Here is a 13,965-nt window from a genome sequence, read left to right as displayed (position 1 = left end):
GAATAAACAGTTCTCTATGTTCACTAGGGAGATGCCAAGTCGTAATGGGCTTAAACTGCAGTCAGGGAAATCTAGGTTAGAAATTTGAAAAATCTTTCCAGGGTACCGAGAAAGAAGCCATAGAAGACATTGCCTCAGGATTTCATGGAGTTTCTAGTACTGAAGGACTCTCAGAACAGGTGAGACAAACATCTGCCAGGAATATTTTCAGTCTGGTTGATCCCTCCCTTGGGCATAGGGAGGGACTAAATGACCTCTTGATGTTCCTTCCAGGTACAGTGTCTGATTATGGATAAAAGAGTGCAGTGATGTAATTAAAGACTGAGCTATAGTGAACACACACAAGTGGACTGAATCACTGGTTCCCATGCAGCCTTTCATCTCTCATCTCCTACCACCCGACAGTTTGACTTGGAAACTCTCCTGCTCTTTGCGTGGTTTCTTCTGCATATTGCCTTGAAGTTGCCAGGACAAAGCATCCTGCTAATTTAGCAAAAAATAGTGAGAGTTTGGATGATTCTATGCTGCAAAATGATGCATTTACACAGGTATTGCATTGTGTGCTAATAATATATGAATAATTTATGTCTTGCACTGTGGCATTGCCTGGGAGCTGCTGTTAAGGGCTAGCACTCTGCTTTGTCCGAGACTCTGCAAACATGGAACAAAAATATTATCTTTGCCACAAAGAGCTGTTTCACCTTCGTATTTCAATATTTGCATTTCAGAGGAATGAAGAAAATTAAGAAAAAGAGTATGAGTTTCCAGGTATGAAAGATATCTGTGATCAGGGAATGTTGGAGATGATTTCTGTATTTTCCAGTTAGAACGTGCCAGTGTAAAATTCAAACGGCTCAGAGTTTGATTATAAAAATCTGATCTTCCCACTGAGAGAGATACCCACTTCAAGATAAAATATTTGTTTTCAGGAAGCACTAAGTGCTTTTCATACCACTAATGCCACAGTTTATCATGTCATTTCAATCCAGCTCCTATGAAATGAAGAACTGTTCTGGTTTAACAGATGCCAAGTAATCCTCACAAACAACAAGGCTCAGACAGGTGCCAGGTTTAACCCAAACACTCCAGTTCACCAGCATCCCCTCCACAAATTGTCATCTGAGAGACCACAGATATGCTCTCAGACACTGAACAACCCCTCATACTTCTCATGGAAGCCCCAGAGCCCTCACTGGGTGTTTGACACAGTAATGCATGTGACAAGCAGAACAAAAAGAGGACTGCATTTAGCTGTGTTTCCCCAAAGTCTTCAAAGTGTTACAGCAACAGTTTTCTCACAACCAGCCTTGCTAATAATCCCTAGAAAGATTCATACTGCTGCTGCCTCATTTTCCTGCTCTGATATTGGAGATTTCCTCTATGAGAACAAATTTGGTGCCAGCTAGGAACAAATCCTGCCAGACTTTGCCTGGTGGGCTTTGGTGAAGTTGTGTGATGGACAGAGCCTGAAGTGAGGTCTCAGAATAGGACTTTGTGGAAATCAGGCACAAGCTGGGGCCTTTCCTCCTCTCTCTAAACTTTAGCCACTACTGGGAGACCTTAGTGCCTCTCAGGCACTAATGCAATGGTTCTTACGACTTCTTCAAAAGTTATTTCTCCATCCCTTTCCTGAATGCACTTCTCCTGACAGCTCCTTACTTCATTCTAATTTCCTCATGAATTTCTTCCTGACTTTGGCCATGCAGTCCACTTACACATTCATGCAGAGAAAAAGCAGACAAGGAGAGAAGGTTTTCTGTGCTTGGTGGGGCATAGGGGCACTTTTCTAAGCCCCTTTCCTACCATTGACCATATCCAGGCTGAGCTCTGCTTCATACCCACTGATTGCTCTACTGAATTCTCCTGGCTTTTGCTCTGACTTCTCACCCTCATCACTTTTTTACATCATATTTTCTTAGCTCTCAGGCTACCCCCTTACTTCTATTCAAACCTGGGAGTTCATGTTCTGAGCTTCAACCACCAGCATTTATGTGGGAAGTGAAATGAACCAAAGCTTTGCACCAACACAGAAATCCACACCATTTCTAAAATCGTGCATTGGGTTACATGCAAATTCTTCACAAATATATAAATTTCAATCTTTGAACAACTCAGTATGATCTCACATACACATCCTACTTAATGGACCATCCCATTTCAAATTATACTGGCCAAATGCATCAAGCAGAGTTAACACTGGCATATAGTACTGAAAGTGGCTGTAGCTCATCACATTCATTTATCACATAGAACTTCACTGCCTGCAAGCCATGCAGAGAACTATTTTCTGTCACTGCCACTGAAACCCATGGCACAGAGGAGACCTCTCCTTTGAAAGGCAGTGAAACTTATGTTCAGCTGCTACAGAAGGGAAGCTGATTAATTTTTTATGCACGCTAATGGAAGAATGTAATGCCATCCTGAACGGAGAAGACAGCAACCTGAGTATTGGAGATACCAGTGGTCCAGGATACAAAAAGGAGATTTCCAGCCCTTAATAAGATGTACAGAAAGGTGTGGGGGGGTATTTGCCCGAAGCCTTCCTCCATCCTCCTCCCTGAAGCAGTTTGAGAATTACCAAACATGTCCTACCCTCTCCCACTTCCTCTCCTTGGTCAGAAGGATGATCACCAGCTTGGGATGCATCTGGTATCCGTCCTCACTGAATGACAAATTCCTGCCTTCAAAGGTGACATTGATCAGGTACCTGCAGGAGAGAGAAAAGAGTAAAGAGAACGTTAACACTTGGGAACCAAATCTGAAACGAGAGTCTGCTCCCCGCCCTGCAGCTTACACCAGGACAGTAGGAGCAGAATGCAAATGGTATTATGATGCTGGGAACAGCAAAGGAAAATTTAAGAGGAAGGGGGTGGGAGAAGCAGAACAATTATTCCAGGAACTGGGACAGTCGACTAGGCAAGGTAATTGTCCTCGTTTTGTGACTGGGATAGGGAAGCAATGTCCCATGTTGGCTCTCAACAAACTCCTGAAAGTACGACCGAGTCACACGCACACACATGTACCCGTGGCCCTTGATCTCCCCTTACCTCAAAGGGCAGAGGCATCCATAGCAATTACCTGTGTAAACACATATTACAGCCTACCCTTTGCTCACTTTCCAAAGGGGATTTCACATGTCATTTCAGGACAGTGATGACCTACAGGTGAAGCAGTTGGAGACAGCCTCCCCCAGCCCAAACACTGAAGCAATGATAAAGGAGATGCAGAGAGCAGAGAAAGGAGTAACACATCTCTGAGAAGACCCATCCCTATCAGAACCAGTAAGCATAGTGAGGCCCAAAGCAATTCTCTGAAGCAGCTTAGGAGTAAGGATAGTGGGTGTTTAGAAAAGTCCTTTTCCCTCAGGACAGAATCATGCCTTATACCCAACAAGATCAAACTAAAGGGTGACCAATCCTGCAAATCCCTGCAGCCAACATTAATGATGCTCTTTGTCTGGAAAGGCCCTGTCACTTCTGCACAAGGCACCCCCCTCTGGGGCATCTCATGTCAGCTGTACAAATGGACTATTAAACAGTCCAGGCATCAATCTTTTTTATCCTAAGGCCTCTTCACTCAGTTCCGGCAGTGGAGAAGACCTTTAAGTGGACCGAGATTACAGCTACATTTATTCCAAGGCCTTGCTGCATTGTGAGAACATGTTAAAAAGGTTTTTCTGTAAATGAGAATCAAGTCTATTGTCTTCTTAACTGTCAGAATGTCCAGAATGACACTGTGGGGAAGAGGAGAAGGCAAATACACATTTCACAGTTCAGTGGCTTATATGCCATCTCTGTGGTACTCTGATGGCTTCCCCTGTTAATATATTTCACTTCAATTTATAATCCTGTTGTATTAAGTAGATTTTACCTTTATACACTTGCTCTGGCACCAGTAGCATCACATCACCATGAGAGGCAGAGGTGACCAAGCTGCCTGCAGGGCAGCCCCAGGACTCTGCCCTCCATGCTTTGCCCAGTTCTCCTGTAACTTACACAACCAGTGTATATTAGAGACATGCTTCTGATCCATTACACCATAGCATCAGGAAACATTTCCTGATATTCAACTTAAGTTTGTCCCTTCCAAACTTGGTTTGAATAAATTTCAAGAAAAAAAGGGTGAAATAAATCTGTTCTTTCAGTGGGTTCACACTTTCTCACTATGTGCACATAGAAAACTCCCTTGATAATTTAATGGAGGCACTCATTGCAGGGAAACTTTTTCAAAATAATAAAAAAACAGGTCATGATTTTAGTGTCTCTCTTTCCCCAATTTTTTTTTGTCCTAATGCCATTAATCAACTAAACCAATCTACTAATTCCCCATTACCAAGTGCAATCAGCAACAAAGTTTACTTCTACAGGGAAGTCAGTATTTCCCCATGTTGTGACCTTCAAGGGATGTGCACAGTGTAGTACAACAGCCATAAGGGAGCCCAGTGTGAACCATTTGCAACAGGATGATTTTCAAAGGCAGACCACTGTGTTTTTTTGCAGAAGCCAGGCCCATTCAGCACCCAAACACTGAGAGAACCCCACTCACAAAGAAAAATTTAACTACATGATTGCTTGTAAAGGTGTAAATCATCCCATATCAGGATGACATGTGCTCTTTTTCTGGCCTTTCCTTCCCAGGCATTTGCATTGGTCTAGTACTGAGGAATGCCAGGCACAGACCATACCCGGGTATGTGCAACCTACCAAACCTATGTAAGAGTCTGGTGGTGGGAAAGCACTGCCAGTGGACCAAGATTACAGCTACATCTGTTTCATGACTACTCTGCACCAGACACTAGAGTAAAGACAAAGCAAGGCTACAAGAGGATGAGGATGCAGTTAGCATGAATGGAGTTGCAGCTTTTTATGTCAGTAGTTGGAAAGCAGTGCCAATATCTAATTAAACAAACAGCAACATTAAACAGTTCTCAGCCCTCTTTCCCCTCCCACCCCAGAATGATGCCACTGTGGGAATCTCCTTTGCACAGCCTGACAAGAAGAGTTCAGAGAAATCAGCAACAGATATGACACAAGAGGGTGTCATTTCTGTTCGTTTTCCAACAGAAAGATTAGAACCACTACTAATAATCAAGGAGGGATCATCAGTGACTCCAATCCTTGGAGCTGCCTTGAGATTTACACTTAAAGCGGCACTAAAATCCCTCGCTTCGCACCTTAATGACTGAAATTAGTCTCCAAATTTGGCACAATAACTCTTCAGAGGGTTTTCTCTCAAACCCATTAGCAACATGTTTACCAAAGTTTGCAGAGGGAGTGCAGAAGCAGCAGCTGCCCCCATCTTTCCCAGCACTCCCGTGGCTTGCTGGATCCTCTTGTCTACACAGGGATGCAGAATGAGAGCAGCACCCTGCAAGCTGCAGGGCTTGCTCAGGTGTGCTGGGCAAGGGGACACTTGTGTGACAAAATGTAAGGGCTTGGAAGGCTCTCTGGAAGGCCAAGCCTGCATGTGCTGCAAGGCAGTAACACTCAAATGGCTCTGCCCTCCATCACCAGCACAGGGAGTCACCTTCGGCAGCAGCCTCGCCCTGGTATGCCAGCACCACTGCTGCTTGCTCTGGTTAGTGGATTTTTTTTTTCCTCCCTACAGCCTGTACACATTCTGGTCCTCAAAAAGTAACCAGGGATCTGAGATACTCCCTGGGCTGTCTGCACTGAGCCATCAGCTGCAACAACAGCACAGCGTGAGGGCAGCAGGCTCTGAATGAAGATGAGGTAACGCAAGGTGAAGCTGTGCCTGTAAAGGGCTTAATCCATGATTTCTTGGATGTTTTGGACCCCAAGATGGAGAAAGAGAAAGGGGATGTCACATGGCAGATACAGCAAATTTAATTTAATTTGCTAGAAACACCTTTTAGTAAAGAATTCTGCTCATGCAGACATTTCTGGAGCTGTTCAGTGCAAGGGGAGAAAGGGCCAAGCCCTTCTGCAGATCCTTGGAGAAGCAGCAGCCACAATGCCCAAACTCAGCTGGGTGAGAGCAAAATCCTCGTGACACTGTGGAAGCAGGATGACATGGTGAGCCCCGTGGTATGGACAAGCAGTCAGGCATAAAGAAGGAAGGGACCCGGCCCTTGGACACAAAGCAAATCAGACTCAGGAGGACCTGACTCTCCATCCTGTCCCCTGACCATTAGGTAACATCACCCACCCTGGATGTGAGGCTGTCAGCGCTGCAAGCTAATGGAGAGTATTTCAAAGGTTGGTTGGCATAGGAAATAGAGCATTAAAACCACATCAGATGGCCAATTTAGGACCAGCAGAGAGATGATGACATTTTAAATGCTTTCAGCTAATTCTGAAGAAAGCCCAGAGAGGCAAATGTGGCAGGCAGAGGGGACTTGAGGGAAGACAAGAGAGGGTGTTAAGCTGAATTTTTCTCTTCCCCAGAGACAGATCTGAAGGAGATACATTTGAAATCAGCACTAACTGCTCCTACTTCTGCCTCCAGTGCCTTGCTGGGAACCAGCTCCCTCTGAACCTGCTGACTGGGTGGGCAAATTTAGACATTGCCTTTGCTCATTCCATCACACTCCCTGCCTCACACGTGTGCACACACTCACACACACACACACTCCCCTGTGCCCTGTCAGTGCTTGTTACAATCCAAAGAGACAAGCAGTCTCTCTGAAATGGCATGATTATCCTAACATCTACCGCTTTCCTGAATAAGACAGGCCATATAAATAAAACAGTCTCTCCACCATCAGCAATGGGGGGTTATCTCAGCTGTCCAGCAACACCAGGGAAAAGCACAGTGCAGGTGGAGGGTGAGGAAAGAATGGCTATGGATTACCTCTGCCAGGAGGATTTGCATGATAAAAGGCAGGTGGAGTGTGATGCAGGATAAGGGGATGGGTATGTAGACAATCATCAGCCTCTTTAGAAACTGGTTGTTATGTGAAAAACTGAGGCAGAAAGTAAGAGCAGTGAGATGAAGGCAATCAAAGGCCTTTACCTCACCGAACCAGCACGGTGAAATAGCCTTTTTCTTTCCCCCAGAGACAGCATTAACATCCCACCAGTCAAAGGGACCAGAGATAGGCATAGCTGCCTGCCCAGACCCACTTCATGAACAGGAGAGGGCAAAGACAAATGTGTTGCTGCATTTCAGCAGAAGTGCACAAAGCTCCAAACCGTGTTCCCTTACTCAACACCAACAAGACCTATCCAGACTGGGCAGAGTACATTAGTCCTGCCCTACAGCATGTCCTGCCTGCCCTGCACACCTGATTCTGGACAAGGATGGACAGAGAGAGGAAGGTGGGTGGATTCAAAGGCCAGGGAAAGTGAGTTGAGGAGCAGTGTATTTACCTACAAATGGTAATTCTGACCTTCAAGTGGCAAGTGATTGACAAATAAGGTTTAACCAGCACCACCTATGCTGCTAATAGCTTCTGCTCTTGTCTGAGAGACTGAAATAGAGTAAATTTTTTTTTAATGAGGAAACTGCAACTGATCCATTCGACTTTTGGTTTAAACCTTCACTCTCCAAACCTACAGAAAGCTTAAAAATAATACAGATATTTTTTCTCCATAACACTGCTTGACATTTCCATGGCTGCCTGTGCCTCAGAGGACAGCCAACACGTGCACAACAGTCATCCTGACCCAGCTGTGAGCGCATGAAGTCTCTTGGGATAAGGCAGTCTCCACAGGATATCAAACCCAGTTGCTCATCCCCAAAAAGGTGATAACAGGTCCTACCTGGGCTTCGGATCAGACTTCTCCATGGCTGGTACTGACTCTGACTGAGCCTTTCAGAGGCTCTCCCATCACTCACTGCCCCGCACCACCTCCTCCTGCTGCTGCGGTGCCGGTGGCTTCTGAAGCCATGAGAGGCGGGCACATCTGTCTGTGTCTGTGTAACATCTGCCTGGTGTCAGGTACAATTTAGAGCAAAAGGATTCCACACAAAGGGCATGAGTGCAGATGATTTTACATAACAAGGGGCATCGACTTTGTTCTTTCTGCTATCATGAAGACAAAACCATAACACGATAGGAAAAAATAGAAGCAACCACTGACCAGGAAAATTAAAACCTAAAGGAACTGTATCTAACTCTTCATTTGCTCCTTTTCCTCTTACTGTCAATATTACCACTGAACCGGGGAAATGCACTGCAAGAAAGAAAGCAAATGTAGAAAAGAGACTGAATTCCGAGTTCTGAAGGGATCCTGCACCAGAAAGCCTGTCCAGGTTACAGCCATTTTATACTACTGGGAACCAACCTGACCAGCAGGCTTCGAGAAATGCCCAGAGCTCAGGACTGTTTTTATTAAGCAAAGAGGTTAGGAGAGCATCTAGATTAGAAAACATCCCTCAGGGTACAAGATAACAGAGATATAAGAGATTAATTTGGTTCCTCCCTGCTGTCCACAACCTTTTAAAAGACAACAAGGCAGATATGGGGTTGGAATAAATCACTGATATTCAGTTAGCATCTATGGAGTGATACTGCTTGATCTGCTGAGATTCTGGCCCCTCACATCTAAGAAGATGAATTTTCTTGTTGTTCGATCCTGATCTGTGAAATACCCATTTCTGGTGGAAGACAAATTTCTACTGATCTATCCTTGCTGTTTCTCCATCACATTCAGCAAAGCTATTTTGAAAACAATGTAGACTTGTGCTGAGACTTCCGAGTGACAGCTCCTATATACAGGGAAAGGATGAATCTTTTCCATCACTCCCCCTCTTAGTCATAAAAAAATGGTACTTCCACTTTATTCCCCATTTCTTCTATTTATCTACCATGAATTTGTCATTTCAAAAAGACTCTGAGCTGACAGTTCCTGTGGACTGAGGATATATCTATCCTTAAAGAGTACATGGGGAGCCAGAACAATGGCAGGGTTGCTTTCCTACATGCATTGCTTGATCCTAATGAGACGGGACCATAGCTGAGAATGAAGCTCATAGCTTCTCATAGCTGAGAAGCGAAACTCACTTTTCCCAGTCTGTGCAGTCCCCAGCTTCCCTCCTGAAAATGTAAGGGGGAACTCAAGCACCACATCACAGGGTTTTGCAGCATCAACAAATGTCCATCGGGAAGCAGACAGAAGGGGGCCTCTTTGTGCAGGGTCACCAAATGATATCCCCCTCAATGGGGAACATGGGGTCAGATCCAACCTGGGGCAGAAATGACAGTAACAACACCTAGGTGAAAGGCTGTTTGTCCAGCTGCTTCAGGGAGCTTCAGGGTTCCCAAAACACCACTTTTTTTCCATGTACCTAATACCATCCAGGACCTGATGTCACATTTGCTTTTCATCCTATGCAGTCATTGACTTTGAAAGAAAGAGGGGAAGAGGTGCTGCCACTCAGATCTAGTGGCATTTTATGCTTCCTTTGCTAGGGTTGTGCTAACAGGACCAAGGCAAGACTGTGAAAGCTAGGTCACTTGTAGAAAACATAGGTCTACATTAGGATGAGGTGACCTGTTTATGGAATAAAGGGATGCATAAATCTTTATTTTGCCCCATCTGCTATGTCAGTCACACAGCATCTCGAAAACCCAACCAAAGCCAAATTTTTCTCAAACACATCTTGACTGACCTATTTTCAAAAATGCCAGAGACAGGAAAAATTACCTATCAAAACCACTTTTTAAATGAAAAAGGGGGATAAGAACTTGGCAACAACATTTTCTCATGAGGAGGTAAACATTTTGTCAGAAAGACAGAGAACCCTAAGATCTGAAAACTGTAATGGCATTGGAAAGAAAATGAAGCTTCTGGCTTGGCCATGCTCCCCCACAGTCTGGTTCATTGTAGGATGCCTTTTGCATCCTTTGCCTTTGTTTTATGGACAAGAGCTCCAGTTAAAATATGCGTGTAATTTGCCACCCTGAAACAAGTCCTACAAGGAACAGCATCACCTCAAGAGGGGAAGGGATTTCACTAGAGATTTAGTCTGCCCAAGTTTCATGAAGGAGAAACAGGAATATAGAATTCTCATTTTCCTAATGACAAGAGACAGCAAATAGGATTTCCATGTCAAAATATTCCATTTTAAACCCAAAATATTTGGTTTACAACTTTTCTTCCAAAATTACCATTTTTTTTTTTTTTTTTTTTTTTTTTTTTTTTTTTTTTTTTTTTTTTTTCCCTGGGAAAAATGGCACAGTCCTAAGTAGCTTGAGAATATTGCCCTACACTTTCTGCCCTTACTGGAAATAAACCAGAAAGAAGGAAAACTGTTTCAAGCATATACTCTGGTTAAAGCTGAAACGATCTATAAATCTCATAGGGAATCAGACTTTTCTCAGAAAGGTTTTTAATCCAAAAAAAGCTTTGATAAAAACAAATATTCTTCTGTATTGACTCACCAAACCTTTAAGTAATAGAAAATAGCTAATAGAAACATAGCTTTAAGGTCAAAATTGTTACAGTGAGTGGATAAAATCAAAACTAAATGTTCAGTCCAAAATTGGATCAAGCTGCAAAGCTTTACCGAGTTAATAAATTCCTGCCAGTTACTTTTTTAAAGTTTGGGCTTTTTTATTATTGTTACATTTTCCATCCTTCCTTATTCATTAGGAACAGATAATATATCACTTTGTCCAAAGTAAAACTAGTCTTCAAGGTAATTCTATCTGAAAGAACTAAAAGTCTCCTTACACAGGGCAGTAAAAGCACGGGAAATTGCATTTGTCAGACCAGACGACAATGGGTCATTATTGTGTCTTGGCATCCACCTAACAGGTCACTGATGGAAGCCATAGCAGTAGGAACAGGCAAATACTGAAAAACAAACGATGTCCTTCAGATCTGTTTATCTGTCTTAGCATGCAGTCATCAACTACAACATTGATAGGAAAAGCAGTCACAGAACAGAAGTCAAACAAGGCTCTTCACAGTGATTTTCACCCAGGATTTTCAAGCTCTCTCAATTTGCAGAGCCTTAAAAAATATTCCAATTGAACTACGGGCACTGTACAGTGAATTTAACCTCACTGACAATAGCTTTCCTTTTCTTAATAATTTTTGCACATCCCTTTGAAAATTCCCATGGACTCAAACGGCTGTGGACCCCGGCTTAAAACAACTGGGCAAGTAAATGTACATGCCAACAGCCCCTTATGTCTTCTGAAGGTGACTCATTTTCTGGTGCACATCAGGACATCTGAGCATTTATCCAGAGCTCATTCCAATTTCTGTCCTGGGAATCAAGACCAGCAACCAGGTCAGCACATCAATTTTCCTCCAGAGCTTTCTTGCTGGTGGAATACCACTCAAATCTGCTAGAAAAGTCCATCTCACCACTGCCAGAAAACAAGGATAAACTAGCTGGGGCAACTGAAATAAATCCCTTTATTGAATTCTCTGAAAGAGCAGACTAACTTAACTTTTTCAACCCACCAAGAAACCACAAGTGATTTGGGTTTTTTTCAACATTTATCAAGTGTTGAAAGCATTCACGCATTTGCGAGGGCAGCAAATTCACAGTGCTCACGGGAGCAGAGTCCTTGCCTGCAAGGAGACTTGGTCCAAAAAGTGTGACTGGATTTTCCTGGGTCTCTAGCAGTTCAGCCAAGATGGCACCCTCTCACTTCTTTCCCTATCACATCTCCAATCAATTAAAATAAACAAATAGATAATCACTCCTGTCAGTATCGGAGCAGGGGTCTGGAGGCTGCTCTTCCTTTGCCAGAGGAGCCGCTCTCTCTCCACTGCTGCTCACTCTCTTCTCCCTTTTTTCTCTTCCTCCGTGGGTTGATGTTTCCATGGAAACATGTTCTTTAGTGCCGCTGAAATTACACTGCATTTAAAGCATTAACCCTTCCTTGGGCTGAGGAAGGTCTCAGAACTATTAGGGATCTTTTTTTTGTTGTTTTGTTTGTTTGTTTATTCCCTCCCTTGTGATTTTTATCTTTGCAGCACCAGGAAGACCTCGTTCTTCCCCAGAAGCCCACCCGGCTATCATTTGTCTGACAAGGGGCACAGGATGCATCACCAGTGGGGTAGTGTCTCATTTAATATTTCTTTTTTCTTTTTTTTTCCTACACACAACCATCAATGCATTTCTCTTCACACTACATGCAAACAGAAAAAATGCTGCAGCAGCAAAGTGAGAAGTGAGACAGAGAAGCAAGCAAGCCATGAGCTGGCACATGTGGAGAATACAGCTTCAGATAAAACTGGAGCTGAATGCCTCATAACCCCTCACTGAGTAGCAGCCTCCTCATTGCAAAATGCCATTATCACAGACCTCACTACTCCTCCTTGAGCTTGCCTCCTCTTCCTCTTCACAATCATGTCTGTAATTAGCCACCCTCATCTTCACTTGCGGTTAGCACTCCAAATGCTGCTGTAACACTTACTACAATCAGTACCCTTCTCACCACCAGCACCCTTCTCTGTGCTGCTGCTTCTCCACCTGAGCCACCACCCCTGCCATCCTTCCCATCGCCTTTCTGTTGCCAACCATCACCTTCACCAGCACTTCCAATGTAACCATTGCTGGGGCACTGCTGCCTTCACCACAGCCAGTTCAACCACACGACCACTCTGCTTACCCACAGTGGGCCAACAGAGCTCCGAATGGCAAGATGTCCCCACCCAGGTGCTCTCTAGATACCAGGTCCCAACTAAAAAAATTATTCTGTGAATCCTCAGCCCTCAGTCTTTGCTTATCCCCACTCCAGTCACAGCCATATCCCCTCTGTGCTCTTCTTCCACTGACATAATTCTTTTTTTGAACACTGGGCAAATAAAAAGGAAGATAAATACCAAGAATCTCCTTCCAGTCTTTCACCTGGCTTCCTACACTCAGGCATGCATCCTTTTGTCCCTGTAGTCCCATGACTTCACAGCTTGCAACCCCCTTTTATTACCTCTACCTGCAGAGCTACAAGGTCCGTATTCCTTTGCATCACCTATTTTGGGTTTCCCAACACATACTTCATGTTTCAAGTATATCTCACCATTCTTAACTCTTGCCCCAAAAGCCAGAGTGTGAAGCCTCCTGCTTTGAGCAGGGTGCATATGTAGTGCTGTGAGGATGGATCAGTGTGGGAGGAAGATGCTATTCTGAAATGAATTATAAATATGGATAATAAACTCAAGCTAAGTCTTTTCTGCCTGTCTCTAGTGGGTTCCCAGTATGGGAGACAGAAATATCATGGGTACATTTTGAACACGGCTGGGAACACTGCCAAAGTCCTACTCAGAGTTCACACATTTACATCATTTATATCACATCCGACTTGTGCCTTGTATTATTAACTTTGTAGAGTGTTTTGTGATGTAGTTTGTAGTCCAGACTCTGTTAAATAAAGTTACATGCCCTCTCTCTCTTCCTTCTGGTATAAGAGGGAGTGATGTCTGAGGCTACTCTCGCTAAGTACCAGGAGGGCAACTGTGTCTGCTGATATGGTCAGTGCACTCCTACGCTCTCATACAACACTCTGGAAAATCTTTTGGGATCCATCCCTGGAGCCCGGAAGATGTAAAAAGAAAGGAAATATCTGCCTTCTGGTCAATGGCTCAACTCTAAGACCAGACTGATAGTAACTGAAGATTTTTTTCTCTGCTTCTGGATGTTAAGGAGCTTCTGTGAAACATACAAATGGGGTCTACCTGACAGGTGCCCAACATGGCACCACAACTACTCAGGCTTCTCCCTCAGCAGTCTCAGAAAAGTGATTGAAGACAGCAGAAGACAGACAACCCAGGGCATGGGACCGAAGAGATGTTTGTCTAGAATAGAGTAAGAGCATACCGACAAGGGAAGAGGTAGAGCACTGCTGACAAATCAGGCTTTTTGCTTTCTGCGGGACAGATCCCAGCCTGCAGCAGCTGAAAATGCATCACCTTCCAGGAATTCACATGAGAAGAGAAGCTACAATGACCCAGCACTGGGACATTATGGTTTTGTAAATCGATAATTTTTCCAGCAGCCAGAAAAAGCTCCAGGTTGTTCTCCATCACCTACTCCACATAC

At 44.0% G+C, this 13,965-nt stretch overlaps 1 protein-coding gene across 1 annotated transcript in view; it reads right to left on the bottom strand.

The window, feature by feature from the left end:
* GRIN2B (glutamate ionotropic receptor NMDA type subunit 2B) overlaps window positions 1–13,965 on the bottom strand; it is a 209,623-nt gene that overhangs the window by 73,403 nt on the left and 122,255 nt on the right. Inside the window, exon 4 of the mRNA XM_071732697.1 lies at window positions 2,593–2,707. Coding sequence (XP_071588798.1) covers window positions 2,593–2,707 — 115 coding nt within the window. The remainder of the gene's footprint in view (window positions 1–2,592; window positions 2,708–13,965) is intronic.

This window comes from Heliangelus exortis, chromosome 1 (genome assembly GCF_036169615.1).
Source record: "Heliangelus exortis chromosome 1, bHelExo1.hap1, whole genome shotgun sequence".
NCBI lineage: Eukaryota > Metazoa > Chordata > Aves > Apodiformes > Trochilidae > Heliangelus > Heliangelus exortis.
The sequence above is the reverse complement of the archived record's forward strand: the minus strand, read 5'-3'. Positions and strand labels throughout refer to the sequence as shown.